At 38.2% G+C, this 18,305-nt stretch overlaps 3 protein-coding genes across 5 annotated transcripts; 1 reads left to right on the top strand and 2 right to left on the bottom strand.

Moving 5' to 3' along the window:
* Positions 1-481: 481 nt before the first annotated feature.
* Positions 482-4,898, bottom strand: LOC140775028 (protein TRIGALACTOSYLDIACYLGLYCEROL 3, chloroplastic). Its single transcript, XM_073118248.1, has 10 exons — positions 4,742-4,898; positions 4,553-4,640; positions 4,127-4,252; positions 3,140-3,235; positions 2,975-3,052; positions 2,096-2,157; positions 1,934-2,009; positions 1,455-1,562; positions 960-1,220; positions 482-876 (listed from the first exon to the last, which is right to left on the bottom strand). The coding sequence occupies exons 1-10, from the start codon at positions 4,855-4,857 to the stop codon at positions 838-840; spliced, it is 1,050 nt and encodes a 349-aa protein (XP_072974349.1). The 5' UTR covers positions 4,858-4,898; the 3' UTR covers positions 482-837.
* Positions 4,899-5,271: 373 nt separating this feature from the next.
* LOC140775145 (BTB/POZ and TAZ domain-containing protein 2) lies at positions 5,272-7,281 on the top strand. The gene is made up of 5 exons (XM_073118410.1): positions 5,272-5,466; positions 5,549-5,679; positions 5,765-6,083; positions 6,617-6,921; positions 7,043-7,281. Exons 1-5 carry the CDS (start codon positions 5,389-5,391, stop codon positions 7,170-7,172), a joined length of 963 nt encoding a protein of 320 aa, XP_072974511.1. The 5' UTR covers positions 5,272-5,388; the 3' UTR covers positions 7,173-7,281.
* Positions 7,282-7,966: 685 nt separating this feature from the next.
* LOC140773521 (lysine-specific demethylase JMJ705-like) lies at positions 7,967-15,721 on the bottom strand. 3 transcript variants are annotated; one of them, XM_073116125.1, is made up of 7 exons: positions 14,719-15,721; positions 13,812-14,060; positions 12,907-13,057; positions 12,136-12,509; positions 11,815-12,063; positions 10,373-11,218; positions 7,967-9,481 (listed from the first exon to the last, which is right to left on the bottom strand). In XM_073116125.1, the coding sequence occupies exons 1-7, from the start codon at positions 15,557-15,559 to the stop codon at positions 8,229-8,231; spliced, it is 3,963 nt and encodes a 1,320-aa protein (XP_072972226.1). In that variant the 5' UTR covers positions 15,560-15,721; the 3' UTR covers positions 7,967-8,228. The 3 variants fall into 3 exon arrangements, with proteins under 3 accessions (XP_072972226.1, XP_072972227.1, XP_072972225.1); XM_073116126.1 differs by having other exon boundaries at positions 11,815-12,509; positions 13,812-13,879; positions 13,982-14,060; positions 14,719-15,720; XM_073116124.1 differs by having other exon boundaries at positions 11,815-12,509.
* Between the last annotated feature and the right edge of the window lie 2,584 nt (positions 15,722-18,305).

The following is an 18,305-nucleotide window of genomic DNA, read 5'->3' on the forward strand; positions in this document are numbered from 1 at the left end:
ATAATTCGTCTTTCCATGATGAATAATAAATATATGTATTTCTTTTGCTTGCTTGGTTTCAATGATTAGAAAGTGATTCAATTTAATTAATTTACTTTTGCACTTGAACAGTAAAGTACTTCTAAGCTAACCCAATTAAGCTTTATCCCCACTTGCAGTGGTAGTAACTAGAACTCCATCTCTCGCTGCTAAGAAACAACTAACATTTCATGTGATTCTTTTTGCTAAAGAGGCAAGCATATATGATATCTGATTCTTTTCTTACTATAATCCTTCAAACCTACGTCTATGCCCATCCAAGCATAGAGTAGTCTGCAACTGGCTTCGTACAAGTTTCAAAGGTTTCATCTGGTGTACATTTATTCTAGCAAAAAATGTGTCAAGAGCTGGGTATGTTTGCAAAGTTATGAAAGGTAAATCGGCCCACTATATATTGAAGTATTAATGCATTTGATATCCCTTTTCAGCACTCACACCAAGATATAATAATGAGATATATATATATATATAGAAACCAACTTTGGTTTGTTGGATTTGAATTGGATTAACTCCTGATGGACGTACAAATGACTTCGTTCAGCACAGGGTGTTACATGAAAAATGCCTATGAAGAAGATGAAGACGAAGATAGTACATTCAACAGAGATTTTATGACAAACACCAAGCTTTTAATTGCTTGATGATGACTAACCATCTAACAAGCGTCTTATTCGAGCTCCCATCAAGTAGAATATACTTGTATAAGTACAATGGTTGATCCCTGTATAGTATGCTGAACAATACAATGGAGGCGGAGAGAGACCGGCATAGACTCTTCTGCTTTGCTTAAGAGCAGCCTCAGTATCTTATTGGCCCATCCAAGTTACCAGATGCAAACTGCCAGTGGAGATTAAATAAAAGGTCAGGATTAAATGACAGAAGCATAAGATTACAGGAAATAAGGACGAGGTTATGCATACCTGTCTAACAATAGGATTTGTTGATGTCGTAAATTCATGCGTCATTCCTTCCCACACTATCCTTCCTTCATAGAGAAACAACAGCCTGTCGACAGCTCTTCGGATCGTGCTATGTTGATGAGTGACAACTACATAGGATGCTATCTTTCCTGTCTTACCAGAACCATCCTCTCCTCCAGTATGAACAGAGCGGATAAGATCTTCCACGACAGTGGAAGCAATTGGGTCAAGTCCTGCTGTGGGTTCATCATATAATAGCACCTGTGCACAGAAGAAAGTGGATCATAAAGCTTATAAATATACAGCTTACTACGTTGTCAATGAATAATTCTTGCTTCTTTTATCTATGATCCGTCACACTTAAAAATTTCTCTTCAAATATATGATGTCGAAGATTCCTTCCTGAAGAAAAGTTTCAGCTTGTGGCTAATATCATATCACTCTCCTTAAAGCAACACTATATAATTCAATTGGGTTTTATGATCAAGAACATACCTCTGGTTCTATAGTCTCTTTTGTATCATCAAAAATTATTGAGCGCGCTAAAGCTACCCTTTTCTTCATTCCACCAGACAGTTCGGAAGGAAAACGATCCTCGACATCCTGGATAAATGGCAGTTAGAACTTATTTATATTATAGTTAATTCAGTGTGTAGTCCCTAAATAACATAAGTACCAAATCATATACAGTGCAGAGTAAGATGCATAATCATCTAGTAGACTTTTTCGAGCTACTAAACATGATGTCAGGTATGTCTGAAGACTGCTTTCTGATCCAATCTGGAGGACATGATTGCTTTAGATCATGGAAATGAATAATATCTAGAACTATGAGTCTTGCACTATTTGAAGAATTAAAGTAAGCAACTGACATCTGGAAGAAAATTAATAATTTGAGAGATTGCATATCAATGGTATTGACTTTCTGATATATGGGGTGAATTTTTTTTATCCCATGTATTTTCTAAAGTTACCTTTAATCCTACTGCCGCCAAAGTTTCTTTCACCAGGTCCTGTATCCGATCCGCAGACATATTTGAGTTTTCATACCTAACAGCAGGAGAAAAATATAAATGCAAGTTAGCAAACCAAGTAGGATTTAATGGACTTGCTTAAAAATGTAATCATTCCCTTACAGTAGAAAACCAACATTTTCACGGACTGTTAGAGAATCAAAAAGAGCTGCACTCTGGAACACCTGTGTCAGCAAAGATGGATGAGAGGAACAGTCAGAACAGACATACAAAAGCAAAAAGCTAGAGAGTGAATAGTCAAGTATCTATAGAGTTCAAATGTAAAAACTGCCTTCATGACGGAACATTGTATGACACAACAAGAGCTAAATTTTCAATTAAGCATATATGTCCAATTACTTGTAAACTTTCTATGGACATCATGGATCTTGGGAAAATGAAAACTGGTAAGGAAAATAAAAGGGTAAACAGCCATACAAGCAGACTGGAACTTGTATAGGGAATCAGAAATTCCTATTTGGACCTTGTTTTCGGAAGTTTAAAACTTTAAATTGTCCGCTATGTTGCGGATCGCACAAAGAATGTACAACTAAATCATCATTGTTGTTCTTTCTTTTTGTTTAGCTAGCTTTCTTTCTAACATTCAACTATATATCCGTAACAGCAACTCAGCAAGAATCTATAAAATGATCAAAAGAGTAAAAGGAAAACTTGAAGTTGCATCTTTGAGATGTTCTGAGCTACATCAGTCGTTTGTGACGGTAAAAAGATTCAAGTACAATGGCAAGCTTCTGAAGAACTACTATGCAAGTGAGATTTAACATTGCAGAGAGGCACTTCCATAACAAAACAAGTCATGACAATTGTTAGCAAGATTAAAACTTAGTAAAAGATAGTAAGTACTAAGTAGCAAAGGAAACTGCTACATAATTTTGCATAAAAATTTTCCATTTAAATTTTGGGTGTGCTAACATAGAAGGTAAAGCAAGTCAATAACTTCTCAGGAAATAGGAGAAAAAATAGAGATGTTGAACACTCTACCAAGCCAATACGGAGGCCAGAGATCTCCTCATCACTAACTAAACCCTGCCTTTTCTTTCCACAAATGAAAACCTCACCCTGCAAGTTAACAGAAACTGTATCAACAAATGGCATTCCTTGCAGAAAAAATTCAGTACAATTCAAATGAGTATAGAATTTGATAACCTTATCTGGAGCTAAAAGCCCAGCCATAATCTTGAGAATAGTTGACTTGCCAGTGCCAGAAGGCCCAATTATTCCAACAGCTTCACCGTACCTAATCTGAATGAGGGAAAAACAGTTCCTTTTCTATATTACAAAGATGATGAACCTGAGATTATGGAAGCAACAAGCTACAGTTTACAACCATTACAGGGAGAGAATATTTAGAAATTCTACTGTCTAGGTTCTGCCTAAAGATATCCTATATTAAACTATGTTATGGATCATAAAAAAAAAAAAAAATTCTACCAAACAATCTTAGGATATAAAGATAAAGACAATCATGTTGACCCTATTTGTTATATGATTGGAGGTCCTGACAGAGAGAAGTATGTCAAACATTTTAAAGTCTTATGACTCCATTCAAATTATCTGTCACATACAAATATATCGAATCATCATCAAACTGCAATAGACATAAAATTTAAAAAAAATTAAAAAATATCTCCAATAGGTGATCTTGCTAAGTAATATAAAATGCCAAGTGCAGAACAAATAAGAATCAAAGAACAGGAAAAGGAATAAAAGATACTAGAGCACAAGTGAATGCTTTGCATGTTGGAATATGGGAGAAGGGAGCTCATTTTGATGAATCTGACTATCGCATATAATGTGAAAAAGAAGAGCATCAATCAAACAATCAAATTGTTCTTGCTTCCTATGATCAACCCCCAGATTTTGTAATCTTTAAATGTCACAGTGTAATTGTATATAACAGCATAAGCATGGATAATTAAGATAAATATTTTTCCTTCAAACAGGATAGGAAAATCTAGCAACATTGTCATGACAAATGCATCAAGAAATGCTTATCACAGCTAACTTTTCCAAATTCAAATATCACATCCCATAGGTAATCCAAACAAAAGTTCTGATGTATCAAGTATGAAGGATTCATCATCTCTAACATCATGTATTAAAAAAGATGAAAGAGAGAGAGAGAAACCTCACCTTGAAGCTGACACCTCTCAATATTTGTTTTTCTCCAAAGGATTTGTGAATATCTCTGCATTCGATAAGGACATCATCATCTTTACTATCTCGGCCCACTCCCAAGTTCTCAGACAAATCGGAATTCTAGCATCATAATCCGAAGAGATCATTAGTGACAATATGAGATTAAAATTTATAAAAGTAACAAAAAAAAGCCCCAAGTTTCGACTGTTTAAGAATCAGAACTTGAATTTTGAAGAACAGGCAATAGGCTAACCGCTTGATGCTAGAAAGTCTCAATTTTTAACAGATAACATCGTTGAACTATTATACAATCAACCACAAACTAATCACTACCTATACATATTTAAGTTGGAAAAAAAAAAAATAACGACTTCCAAACCCAACTCCAATCGACAGAACCACAAAGTACGAATCAGTTACCCCAAGAAGTTTGTCCGAACTATCCAAATGCCGACTCCCAGCTGCAGACGTCGATGCACAAGCCACCGGGTAGCATCTCAGACGAATTCTACATAACCATAAATTGCAACAAAATAGATAAACAACGATCTCAATATCCAATCCAAATTGGATTCCAAATTCGCGAATAGGAAATGAAAGGGTTTTCACCTCAACGAGGAGAAAAGGGGCGAAATGGACCTCCTCCGGGCGGCGGGAAAATTGGGGCAACAAAAGGCGTGGGGAATCGCCCTCGCCATTTCCAATCCCCAAGCCTTACTCTCCATCTCCCTCTCTCTACTTTACTGCTTAAGTATCGTATACCATTGCTCCAGCCCATTAAGTATTTGATCCAGCCCACATAAGAAGAGGATATAGAAATCCAACGGGCTAGTTGGCCCAACATCTAAGTTCTTTTCTGGGGGAAGTAATTCAAGTTAGCTGAGTCAACGATTTTGTAACCTCAACTTTGATTACATACAATGCGTGACACGTAAGTGGGAAGTATAAAAATATCTTCCACAGATATCATGCCACATCGGATACCCCCGCCACCGCAACTTGCCAAAGAGCTGAGCTGTGAATGGATCAGCACGGAGCAACAGGGTTGCCCCACGTCATCATCGCCCCCCCCCCCCCCCCCCTCTAAATGTCTAATATCTCAAGGTCCCTTCTGGTCTTTAAAAGCCGGTTAACATTGTCCATGTTTTCCGTAGCTCAGCTCCTTTTGCGACACGTACGCCACTCCCATTAGCCCGTTTCTTATAAACTGTACTTGCCCTATTTTGCCGCGAATAAGAAGAGATCAAGATTGATCGATGGGCGTCTCGGGTGAAGCCGACGTTGAGATTGTTACTTCCGGAGGGAGGAGAATCCCAGTTCATTCTGGAGTTCTCGTAAGCTCATAAATATTTATGCAATTTTATTTTTCCTTTTTGTTAAATTTTTCATCCTCATTTTTATGTTGGAAAGTATCAGGCTTCGGCCTCGCCGGTATTGGAGAGCTTACTTGATCGACAGAAGCATGGGAATCCGAGTAGAGTTATCGCCATTAATGGAGTTCCCTTTGACGCCCTTGAGGCCTTCGTTAGATCTCTCTACTCCTCCAGGTATATACATATATATATATTTATGTTCATGTAGTCTAAAATTTATATAAAATAATTCGTCGAAATTTTATAAAAAATTACGTAGGAGCGTGCGAGATAAGGATGAGCGGGAGGAGGTGGGCAAGTATGGGGTGCACCTCCTCGTGCTGTCGCACGCGTACCAGGTGGGGTGGCTGAAGCGCGCGTGCGAGGCCGAGCTAGCGGCGCGGCTGACGGCGGAGTGCGCCGTCGACGTGCTGCAGCTGGCGCGGCAGTGTGATGCGCCGCGGCTCTACCTGCGGTGCATGAAGATGCTGGCGAAGGACTTCGCCGCCGTGGAGAAGACGGAGGCGTGGAGATTCGTGCAGGCCAACGACCCGTGGCTCGAGCTCGAGGTCCTCCAGTACCTCCACGACGACGACTTGGTACGTGCCGGATGCCACTGAAAACTCGACACGTGTCTCCCCTACGTCCCCTGCTTTTACCCGCATGCGATCGAGTCGAATCCTTGTCGATCGTGCTGGCAGCTCACGTGATGTGGCACGGAGATTAGATTTAAGTCGGTTGTCGGCGTCGTTTCCTTCGGAAGTTGCAATTTGAGGCCGACAACCGCCCTGGGTTGCAGACAAGGCCCAGAAGATCATCTCCGGATTTGGATGCAAGAATTTCTTGCACTTGGGTGCTTGCCAGTCTACAATACGCTGCCATAAATTTTTTTCTCAAGAAAGTAAATCTAACTTAAAAACTAATACTACAAAATCCCCGCCTCATCCCTATACGAATCGCCTAGATTTGGTCTCTATTCTAAACTGCTGCAATTTAGTGTTCGTTTATAAATGCTTATCATAAGACTGCATACATAGTGCCTTCTCTCTAGACACATATAGAGAAATCTTATCCACTCCTATAAGAATTCTAGAGAAATAATTAATTATTTTAATTTTAATAATAATAACAGAGGAAGAAGCGACGGAGGAGGAAGAGGAAGGAAGAGCAAGGCGTGTACGCAGAGCTAAGCGAGGCTATGGAGTGCCTACGGCACATCTGCATCGAGGGGTGCACGGAGGTGGGGCCAATGGACCGGGCCCCACCTCGGGGCCCATGTGGCCGGTCCACTATCTGCCAGGGACTCCAGCTCCTCATCCGCCATTTTGCGACGTGTCACCGCAAGGGCTGCCCACGTTGCCAGCGTATGTGGCAGCTCCTCCGCCTCCACTCCGCCATCTGTGACCAGCCTGACCCCTGCAAAGTGCCACTCTGCACGTAAGAGCTGATGCCCTCCTCCATAAGTATACTTAATTTGATTTCAAATCTAATTTTTGGGTAATTAATCAAACTTTTGTTGCTGTGTTTGCTTGTGGTGGTGGTGGTTATGATTGCGTAGGCAGTTTAAGCTAAGGATGATGCAAGAGATGGAAGGAGAGGGGAAGGATGACAAGTGGAGGATTCTGGTTAAGAAGGTCATGGCTGCAAAAGTTATGTCTTGCTTGGCTAAGAGGAAAAGGAATGAATAGATTTTCTGGGAAATTGGTGTGTTATAGATTCTTCTGTTGTTGCTAGGTGTAAGAGAATACCAAGAGCTTGTAAGGTAGTTTGAGAATGAATGGTGATGAAGATTATGTATATATTGGGTTTGTTCACATTTAGATATGCACAGATAAAATATTTAGATTATCGTGGATATAAAATAAATCAAACTTTGGGATAAGATTGTGAGAGTTTTTTGACCAAACTAGCCCTATTCCAAATTGTTTCAAAACTTTTTTATCTGAATAACTATCTTTAAATTTACTATAACAATAATAAAAATATTAAACTCATCAATGTTTTTTTACTTAGTAAAAGCGTTTAACTATTTACATTTTTATCTGATCTTAATATACTAATTTATTCAACGTTTTACGTATATAAATTTTTTTAATTTAATCTTTTAGTAATTTAGAAAAATAAAATTATCTAACGATAAAAACACTAAATTGATAAAAAGAAATATATCATTTTTATTATGACTACAGTAAATTAGACTCTTATTTAATAAATAAGTTTGAGAAAAATCTATTTTGGTCATAACTCAGATTGTGAAGCACTATCACCTTGAGATGCAAAAAGAAAACCAAATGGCTGATACTAGTACACAAGATGGTTGTGAACTTGAATTACATAAGAGAGTAAAAATAGCTAAGCTGGTTCAATCGTTCTTGGGGAATCCAGGTATGTCAAAAAGAAACATAGTTGACTATATCAGTCACAAACTCCTTTCATCAGTTTAGGACTTGTCCAGTCAAAAAAAAAATTTTGTCCAGTCAAGTACCAGAACACATATTACGTGCATAACCAGAATAAGATGGGGATATACCAAATACTCAATGTTAGAGATGGAACAATGGAGTTAAGACACTTGAGAGAATGAGAATAATTTGATTGGGGCCAATGAAACCCAGACAATAAACAGATTGTCAAGTTAATGAACAAAAGAAACTACTGTGAGATTCCTACCCTGCTCAGCTAAGAAACTAAATTGAAGAACCTACTTCTCCATGAACCTGATGTACTGCAGGAGGTTATTACCACTACCACCTCTTGCCCTTCTTTACCGAATGGCCCGTCTTGCGCTTGTGACGGCTGAAATCTGATACGAAACGGAATGTCTGACCACACCCTGGTTCCCGGCACACATACGGCCGATCTCCAGTGTGGACTCTAATATGCTCAGTTCTTGCCCATGCCCATTTGAATGTCATCTTGCAACCTTTCCACGGGCATTCAAGTGGCCGGTCATCCATGTGGACCTTCCGGTGCTGCACCAGATACTTGTGCGAGAAGAACTTCTTCCCACAGCCTTTAACAGGGCAGATGTCACGCTTGTGCAATGTCAAATCTTGCTTTGTGCTGAAACTCATTGAGCACCCTTCTATATCACATGTATATTCTCCTTCCTCGTCCTTGGTTGCACGACTTGTAGCCTGAGCCTTCTTTCCTTTCTTCTCCATCGTTTGTTTCTTCATTGCTGATTTAGGCTTTTCAGAATTTGACGGCCTTTTCCTGAGCCGAGAGCTAGGCCCTCCTTCAGCTTCATTCTTTAGGTCCATCTTTTTCCGGCTAGAGTTCTCAGAATTCCTAACTTTACTACTCCGTAGGACTCTTCCAGACGGTGATGAGGAAGCTTCAGCTGAATCCTCTATGGTTTTTGAGTTGTCGTCATGGTTGCACCTGCTCTTTTTGGTGGTTGGTTTCCTTAAGGGTTTCTTGCTCCTTTTCCTTCCAGATTTTCTATCCACTGCCATATTGCTGCCTGATGATTTGCCCTTGGAGGGTGTAACTTGGCTGGCATGGTTGGTTTCTGTATCCATTTTAGGCGTCTGATCGTAATGTTGGAAATGAAGTTTCTCCGGATCGTCGCTATCGTAATTTTCATCTCTATGAACTAAATGTGGATGAACCTGACTTGACATCCAAACTTTTCCACACCATCTACCAGCAACAACAATTTTCTTCTGCCTTCCTGATATCCTCCCAGAAGTCTTTGGCTTTATAGGGGAGTTACCAGGGGAATTATGGCCAAATGCTTTATATATGACGTCATTGTATGGCATCTGCTTGCTGTAGAGAGGAGACTTGCTCAGGTTGGCGCTGTAATATAGGTTGATGCCCAATTTAACTGTCCAGTCACTATTTGTAGGCATGGCTTCCTCGTCCTCCAAGGCTGCTTGTATCCTTTCTTGGTCCTCTTTAGTAGCTTCCATGAAATTAACATCCTGCCATTCATAGTCAATTTCCAACTCTTTTGCCAATAGTTTTGCTTCTGTTTCTATCTTAGGATAGTCTGCATACATCATAATAAACCAAGTAGACAATCATGAATAAATTCCAAAAGAATCCCAGAAAGTTTCTTTTACAAGAGAAGGAAGACAAGGCAGGAAAAGTGAACTTAACAAAAAGTAAAACTATATTTTACTGAATGCATTCTTCTCCATCCTGCTATCTGTAGTCATTCTGCTCTCTACTTGTTTTAGCAAAATAGATAAAATATCAAAGTTACATATGTATGATTGTTAATGATACATCATTTTCTAAAGTCTATAACTAGCTTCCTATGATTAATAAGTTACTGCAGGACAGCAAATCAACCTCAAATCATTTTACAGTCACATGTAGTAAAACATAGCTAAACTTACCTCGAAAATGCTGATATTTTCATAAAAGGCTAAAAATGTATAATCAAGTTTTAATTAATCGCATAGACAAGAACATAAAAGTGTTGCAGCATTTGACATTAATTACCCAGGTAATGATGATTTGAGGTAAGTGTCATTAGATTGATCAGTGAATGCTTCAAGGTAGTGGAAACTGTTCAGCAAATGCTTCAACTAGTGGAAAGTGATTGTTTAGTGGAACTAGGTTGTTTCGCTAGTTGTGCTTCAGAGTAATATTGTACTGAGAAATTGGAAAAATACCAAAAGATCAACTAGTGGAAAGTAACTTAAGTTCAAATAATATGGAACAAGAAATAACAAATTAGTCACGTTATCAAGGTGTATGATGACAAAAGGTTAGTGCATTATTGTACATTATAGTGCAAAGAAGCATTTCAACCAACCCTCCCAAAAAAATTAGCATTTTATGCAGTGACTAAATATCTAGTTATAGCAGAAATACACAAATGAGAAGTTGATAGCAAGAAACAGAAGGTAGGTAGGTCTATAGCAGAACTGACCTGGATGGCACACAATTAGAATATGTACACCACCCATTGGCTGAAGTTGCTTTTCAACCTCTATAGCATGCTCAAGACAGAATACATGCATTCTGGAGGAGTTTTTATCACAGCCCCCCAGAATTGATGCAGCAGAATTCTTAACTTTCACATCAAAGCTTCTTATGTTTCTTGTTCTTACAGCACCTCCTGTTGCAGTAGCAGAGTCTGAGAAGAAATCAAAGGGAAATGAAAGATCTGTTGAACAAGAAGCTGGATTATCTATCTTCATGTTACTCTCATGGGGATAAGTAGCTCCAACAGTTTTACTAAGACCAACAAATTCCTTGCAGTTATCCTCAAACATTTCATCGTTGGACTGATCTGAACTGCTGGAAATGGTCATTTCCTTCTCCCTGATAAAATTGGAATCTTTTGGCTGACTTCCTTCAGAGAGAGCCACTTTCAGTTGACTATCTCTGGTAGTAACACCCATCTCGTTCTTCAAATGATTTGAGACATCAGAACAATGAGAATTTTCAACAGATGTTCCATTACGACATTCTGCTCCAATCAGGCGCAAGTTTGTCTTCTCATGTCCAATCTTACTATAACAGAGGTTTTCCGATTCAGCCACAACATTTAAAGGGTCTCCCATTAAAACAGGCTTTTCATGCAGGGCTTCTTCATTATCAGAATCTGATTGATCCCCGTAAGCAGAAGCTAACAGATCAAGTGCAGAAGTTCTTTGTTGATATGTAATATCTGAAACCACTTCACCACTGTGATCTGAAGCTAGAACTGAATGAGTGCTACAATGAACTGCATTAGAACATACTCTATCTTCGGCGTGCCTTTCTGTTTTACCTGCAGATACAGGAAATAGAAAATTAATAGCAAAGAAATCAGTTAGTGGTTAACCTCAAACCAGCTTGAATGTCGTATATTGGCTTAGTTTCAGACTGCTCAAACTGATTCATTTTGGCTGAAATGTATTGGTTCAAGCCGGAACTTTAAAACCATGGTTATCTCTTTGCAAAGCATGAATTACTTCATTATGGAGTCTACCAAATACAAACAGAAGGATATTGTACATTTACATGCCAAAACATGGGCAAGTCAGAAGTGGGATCATCTTATGCTGATATTTGCTAGCTGACAACATCCTTTGGAAAGAAGCATCAGTATTAGTAAAGTACAGAATAGCTACAGATGTACTTGGAATAATAGACACAATTAGTTTAATGAAAGACAATTGTCTTCACCTCTCAGATACAAGACCAGGAATAGGCTATTTTGGAGGTAACTACAACACAAAATTATCTTCACTAAGAGATGTATAGCACATTGTATAACACAATAAGCGCATATGACTTTGTATATATTTTAGGAGCACAAACAGCTTGGACAATATGATCAGAAAGACAAAATGGAAAGAGAACATGTCACCTCTACAAACTTACCTGAATTATAATAGCTAGTATTTCCTTTTGCCTTATCTATCTCACAAGCTTCTCCAGAACCCAAAATGTGACCACTACGAAAGTTATGATCAGTGGACATAAGTCGTTTAGCTGCCATATCTCTTGGTTGAATGACAGCAACACATGAAAAGCTCAAGATTCCGCAAGTGACACATGATAATAGCCCTTGATCCAATAGTCCATCACCTTGGAGAGTGACTTCTTTCCCACCTTCCACATTTTGGGAATCTGAAGAAGAAGAATACAAATCAGAACAACCATATTTGCAGCAAGTTGCTGATGAAATTATCTTCTCCTGACATTTAGATGCAGAGTTCCCTTTTATTGAAGCGAAACCACCAAAATCTCTGACCCCTAAATTCCATCCTGGCATGATACTATTTGAATGTAACGATTTTGAAGCTTCTGATGCAACTTCTTGACTATATAAACCATGTGACATTCTTGGTCTGATCTTTATCTGAGATCTTGAAAGTGAATTCGAACATAAAGGACTATCAGGGGCACTCTGTGGAAGAACAACACAAGATCCTTTATCAAGAAGAATATTAAGCAGGCAATTATTTCGGATAACATTTTGAACAAATGTTCTCTTGACAATATCTTCCCCTTCTCCTTTCATCTTATCTTTCAATCTGGAGCTTCGTGGCTCAATACCTCCGATCAAGGGAGCCCTGTAAAAGCAATAGCAAAACCTGTTCACATAATAGATATAGGGTAGAAAACTACCATGATTTGAATCTTAAGTTCCTTGAAATAGATTGAAAGGAAAAGTTAGAGAAATAAACTACTTCAGCATGGATCCATGAGTGCAACAACCTACTTTCCTCATGCTCCAAAGCAGTCTAAGTAATTGGATATTGGTTGATATCAATACTTCCAGGAAAAGGATATTTAGGAAAGTGAAGAAGAAAAACATTCTTTAAAAGATTAGTTTGCAAATGACATCAGAAAGATATCACTGCCAAAACAAAAATCTCCAGTATCACCAGAAAAGGTGTCAAAATTAAAAGAATAGGAAAAGTATAAGTTGAGTTGAAATGATAACTGTAACAGAAAGATAGAACAAACCTTGAACATAGAGATAGAGCAAGTGCATAAAGCAACTGATAGTGGGACACCATGGGAGGGTAATTAATTGAGGCCCTTCGTATTGCTGCCTCTTTGGCTACTCTCAACCATCCAGGAGTAGCTATATTTGCTGCCTCCCCACAATTAAATCCTGCAAATGTTAGACAAAATGTTTTTTGTTAAATAAAATAGATAAGATAGCTACAAAATATATTTAATTTAACTTCCCAGTGTTTAAAATAGATAAGATCATAAGAGAAGTAGATAAGATAAAGACAAGGAGTTCACATCATAATGTAAGCTTCACTGTCCTTCAAACAATGAAGCTTTACTCTCGGACAGAACAACGCATTAATCGTGCAACTAAAACATCTCATTTAAGAAACATATATTAAATGATACTTACATGCTTTTATCTAGTGACTCTGCATTCCTTAACCAACATATATATTCGGCAAGCGTGCTTGATTTTCTCATAGCCAATGTTCTCATTTTTTTCTCAAATACTTTAAAAGTCTCCATGAAATTATAAAGGAGGTTGTTTTTGTTTTTCATGACCCCATTATAAATTCTATCCAGGAAAGTTACCTATAGTATGCTGATAAAATTATCATATCAGCAGAGTAACTTAGTACAGAATTAGTTTGTTCATTCAAGCTTAGTGGAACTAGTTGTCGAAACAATTTGGCAGAGGATCCAGCACAAAATATGAAACAGATACCGGAAGGATATGTATTTATATGCATATTATTATATACATATATATACACATATATGTGGGTATAGACATATATAATTATTTTCGCCCTTCTAGTGGACTCATGATTTCATTAGATGTGGAGGCATCTCTAGTACAATTGTAAATTCACTAGATATAATAAATTTCCAGGTGATAGATGGCCTACCATGACTGAAACCCGAGTGATAAGCTCCTGGAAAAGTAACAACAAATTCTCCTGCATTTTGTACCAATCTGGTATGACAAAATACATTAGTGGTTATAATAGGAAAGAGGATAACCAAACAGTCATAAAATGAGTGCTTAACATAGAATAGCAAATTCAGCTTATTTAACCTGCAGCATGGGATGCCTGAACCTATAAGAACATCTGGTGGCATTACAGTTGTCTTCTCACCCAGAGTAGCAAAAGTCACTGCACAATCATAAGTATAACAAGTGGTTTATCAAACTACATAGATAGCAGAGTCCACAATTCGACAAATTATCATAACAATCAAATATACAAGCATAGCCTTAAAAATAAATAGCATTCCTGAAGATTAATCATAGAAGAAAATTTGAAAACAGTTAACTAATAGTTGTAAGTAAGATCAGGACATTTTTGTGAAGCAACAAAATACCTAATCACTAATCAGCTAGAGCAGAGAATACATTGAAAAATTTATATTAGTAAGGAAGACGTATTGTATTACCCATACAATAGCAAATATAAGAATCAGACTCTGTGTCAACAGGCAAAAACATGGAATCATTACCAGAATATCTCCATATTGCCAGTCATAGAAAAAAGCACGGCATGATCCTACAGCCCGTAAGTGTAAATTACACTAGAATATTTTCTCAAGTAGGTCTATGCAAACTCTTAAAAAAGAAGTTCCAGTTCAGTCGTATAAAGGACCACGTTTGGTTGAGAAATTACTCTCATACAGTAACAATGTAATGATGTATAATAGGACTCGCTCCTACTGAATGCTTTGTGTATAACCCATCGATAGAAGGACTAGTCTACTAAACGGAAGCACAGAGCAGGCAAATGAATAGCAAAATGCAGTAAGAAGACCGTCACTTACCAAGAGGATTCACTTCATCTCCATACCCATGCACCCGAACTACCTCCTCGAACGCGAGCCTTGCATCCCTCGGCATCCCATACCAAGTCTTCCCTGCCCCCATATGCAGATAATTCAAGCTATGCAGCTCATGGTCTTCCACATGCCAAGCGAACCAGCTAAACATCATGGCAACATACACCATCGGCGAGGTCACCCCGGGGATCTCCTCCTTCATGAACCTAAGCAGAGACCCCTTCGCCCTCGACACCCCACGCATATTCCACGCTGTGTCCCCGACATTTCCGGCCGCGTCCTCCTCCCGCCACCGCTTCCCGGCCCCGCCGGCGCCCACCGGCGCGAAGCCGGAACCGGGCATGTCACTGGCGTACTCCACCGAGAACGGCTTGTCGGCGCAGGCCTTCCAGAAGAGGGTCTCGATCTCGAGCGGCGACAAGGGCTTCTTCGACGGGAACTTATGGAGGACTCCGCGCTCGAACTGCTTGGCCTTGGCCTCGAATTGGGTGAGCGTGTAATGTTCGCCGGAATGCCAGACCGGCTTTTGGACAGGGCGGGGGCGGCGGGGGCAGAATCCGACCTGCTGGTGGCGGGTGGTGAAGGTGGGGGGTTTCTTAGGGTGGGGTTCCCGGGCGGCAAAGGAGCGGTTGAGGTTTACGACGGCGGTCTTCTTAGGCGGCGCAGGGAGCGGCGGCACGATCTTGCAGATGCCGTATGAGGAGGCCTCCTTCTCGATCTTGAGGATATAAGCAATGGGGTCTTGAAACTCAGCTAGAGTGGGATGATACTCCGGGGCCAAAGGCATAGCCTTAAGCCATGGGAAGACTTCTGGCTCCGAAGCCATTAGTGAGAGAAGGGGAGTAGTACCTTTCTTTCTTTCTTTCTTTTTTAGTTCACTTTTACTTGTTCCATTTGTGAGGAAGAGAAAGAAGCGCAAGAGGAGGGTTTAGGTGTTTTGGGGGAGGGAGAGGGACTGTTTTTTGGTGAAGTAATTAACATACGATGCCAGTAGTTTTGTCTCGAAGCTAGAGAGAGAGAGAGAGAGAGAGAGAGAGAGAGAGAGAGAGAGAGAGAGAGAGAGAGGGGTATTTACTATTTCGGAGGTTGGTTGGGTTTCCCTTTTTTTAATTCGGATAGATAGCTCGCTGGTGCCTGTTTGTTTATCCGTACCAGATAGGGGAGAAGATCGGAGGATCTGGACCAGGTTATGATGATCAAACTATGCGCGACCAACTGCGAACCATTTGTAATGCTTCGTATGTGAAATGTACCTTACCTGCCTGCCTGCCTGCCTGCCGTGGGGGCTCGATTAGTGAAGGATGAGTGAGCTACAACATTTGTTTCAACTTCTTCTGTATATATATATATATATATATTTATTTATTTATTTAGGGATTTATAAGGAGATAATTTCAATTATGACTACTGAAATATTGTCTATTTATATGTAGACCCTCCTCCCTAGACTCTTTTTTTCTTTGTTTTGTTTAAGTACACATATACTCTTTAAATTGTTAAAAATCTTTTGACCCTTTCAAGGCAAACTTACCTGCCTTTCTATGTTAACATTTCTTTTTCTTTTTACCTTTCTAAAAATGAGGTTATAAGGGTCAAGATTTTTATTTCACTGTCGGGTTGGGTTGAGTTATAATAATATAAACATGAAAACGACGTGTTTATTGAACGGTTTGAAATTTTTAAATACAAACATGTATCGTTTATTAAACGGTTTGAAATTTTTAGATACAAATATGTCTTGTTTATTCAACGGATTACATGAGTTATAAATAAATTATCAAGTGACATAAATTATTTAAATTTATATAAGTTATTTGGATTAAAAATAAAGTTTTTTTAGTTATAAGATAGATTTTTTTTTCATATCATAAATGGGGGTAAGTCGAATTATAAACAGATTAGTCTGGTTATAAATTAGTTAGTCAAGTCATAAATGAGTTTGCGGGTTAAGTCATGTTAATTAACATGTTGACATAATAAATATGAAAGTGGCCCGTTTAATAATTGAGTTAGACAGATTGACTCGTTTACAAATCGAATATGATTATACTAAACCCAAACCCGTTTAAATTCTAGGTTACTATGTCAAATTATCGAATCTGGGTTAATTTTTATCAACCCTATGTATGAGTGTAAGGCATGTGATAACTCAAATGAATATAATGAAAAATTAACAAATGATGGGATTAAAAGGTTCTTAATAATTTAAGGGGTCTATATATATAAAAAGAAACATTCTAGAAGTATATATAAAAGATAAATAATAGTTCAAGAATTTAAGTAGAATGATCTCATTATAAAATAGAGAGAAAATACACTATTCCATGGTTTATTCCTAATAAAACTGAGTTTGTTCTTTTAATTAATAACAAAATTGTATGAATTAACCACTGTTACAAAATCTTCTGGCATCTCAGCGTGATGGTCTGATTATAGCTTGATCTAAAGAAGCAAGTAGCAGAGGTTTTATTGGTGTGATTGCATTCATGTAGTGTGGACTGAGTTTCACAGTGGCAATAGCAAATCCTCATCTACTTTCTCTTCTCACATATATCTTTCTAAAAGCTCCTTTTATATTCGTGTATGCACCTATCCACATCAAAACATTTGATTTTTATATGAATGCTTCTGGAAATTCTTAATTTTGCCATAGATACTTTTTTTTGGGGGGGGAGATTGCATAGATACTCATAAAAGATAGTATTGATCCACTTGATAATAGAATAATAACAACACCCTTACTATGTTTTGCTTACATTACTCTTGATTAAAAACATTCTTTTCTTTCATCTATGTAGTTATAAAAAGCAGGATTTTTAGATAATTGTGACTGGAAACTTTTAAAATATCAAAATGCCACTAAAATCTATTGATTCTTTTAAATTATCATTAAGGTTAATTGACAACAGATTGTTCATAATAAATTATTATTAAAGTTGATAAACATATCTAAATGATTAGATGTCTTTTTAAAGTTTGGAATGTAAATTTTATATCAACAATTTTTATCTCAAATAAAATAAGTTATATTTTGTTGTACTATAATATTAGTTATAAGATTTACGCAAAGACAAAATAGTATGTTTGGAATCTAAATTACATTTTAATTATGACAACTATGTAAACATCTCTAAAAAAAATTAATTAGGAGGGTGTGTAGGCAAACACAAAATTTAGAAAGGACAGAAGAAAATAATAACCCCACTTTATCACTAAATGGCCAGGCCCAAATAATAAAGCAGCCCAAACTTGCCGTGGTGCAGAGTGGGGCCGGAGCAAAGGCCCAATTTGGGTACCCCTCCCCTAACCCTATGCAAATTAATGATAAACGAGTACTCCATCACTAACCTAAACATCACAAGATTAGCTAGCAATAACCCAGTTTATTGTTGTTGCAAATTTCACTCTCTCTCTCTCTCTCTCTCTCAGCCTCTCCACCGTACTCGTCCAGCTACCTTTTAAAGAGTAGTCATGATGCTATAATCATAACAGCATGGCCATTGGCCAAGGGGCAAGGCAAGGACAACCCCCACCCCCACCCCATTGATCTCCAGGTAATATTCTCCATGCCA

The sequence above is a fragment of the Typha angustifolia genome, chromosome 13 (genome assembly GCF_048772165.1).
Source record: "Typha angustifolia cultivar Huaian chromosome 13, ASM4877216v1, whole genome shotgun sequence".
In the NCBI taxonomy this organism is placed as follows: domain Eukaryota; kingdom Viridiplantae; phylum Streptophyta; class Magnoliopsida; order Poales; family Typhaceae; genus Typha; species Typha angustifolia.

Coding starts and splice junctions, on each gene's coding strand:
- LOC140775145 (XM_073118410.1), top strand. CDS start 5,389: ATGGGCGTCTCGGGTGAAGCCGACGTTGAGATTGTTACTTCCGGAGGG. Junction 5,680..5,764: donor AGATCTCTCTACTCCTCCAG/GTATATACATAT, acceptor AAAATTACGTAG/GAGCGTGCGAGATAAGGATG. Junction 6,084..6,616: donor ACCTCCACGACGACGACTTG/GTACGTGCCGGA, acceptor TAATAATAACAG/AGGAAGAAGCGACGGAGGAG.
- LOC140775028 (XM_073118248.1), bottom strand. CDS start 4,857: ATGGAGAGTAAGGCTTGGGGATTGGAAATGGCGAGGGCGATTCCCCAC. Junction 3,053..3,139: donor GGCTTTTAGCTCCAGATAAG/GTTATCAAATTC, acceptor GTTAACTTGCAG/GGTGAGGTTTTCATTTGTGG. Junction 2,158..2,974: donor CTGGCCTCCGTATTGGCTTG/GTAGAGTGTTCA, acceptor TTGCTGACACAG/GTGTTCCAGAGTGCAGCTCT.
- LOC140773521 (XM_073116124.1), bottom strand. CDS start 15,559: ATGGCTTCGGAGCCAGAAGTCTTCCCATGGCTTAAGGCTATGCCTTTG. Junction 12,510..12,906: donor GCTCTATCTCTATGTTCAAG/GTTTGTTCTATC, acceptor TTGCTTTTACAG/GGCTCCCTTGATCGGAGGTA. Junction 11,219..11,814: donor TACTAGCTATTATAATTCAG/GTAAGTTTGTAG, acceptor CTGTATCTGCAG/GTAAAACAGAAAGGCACGCC.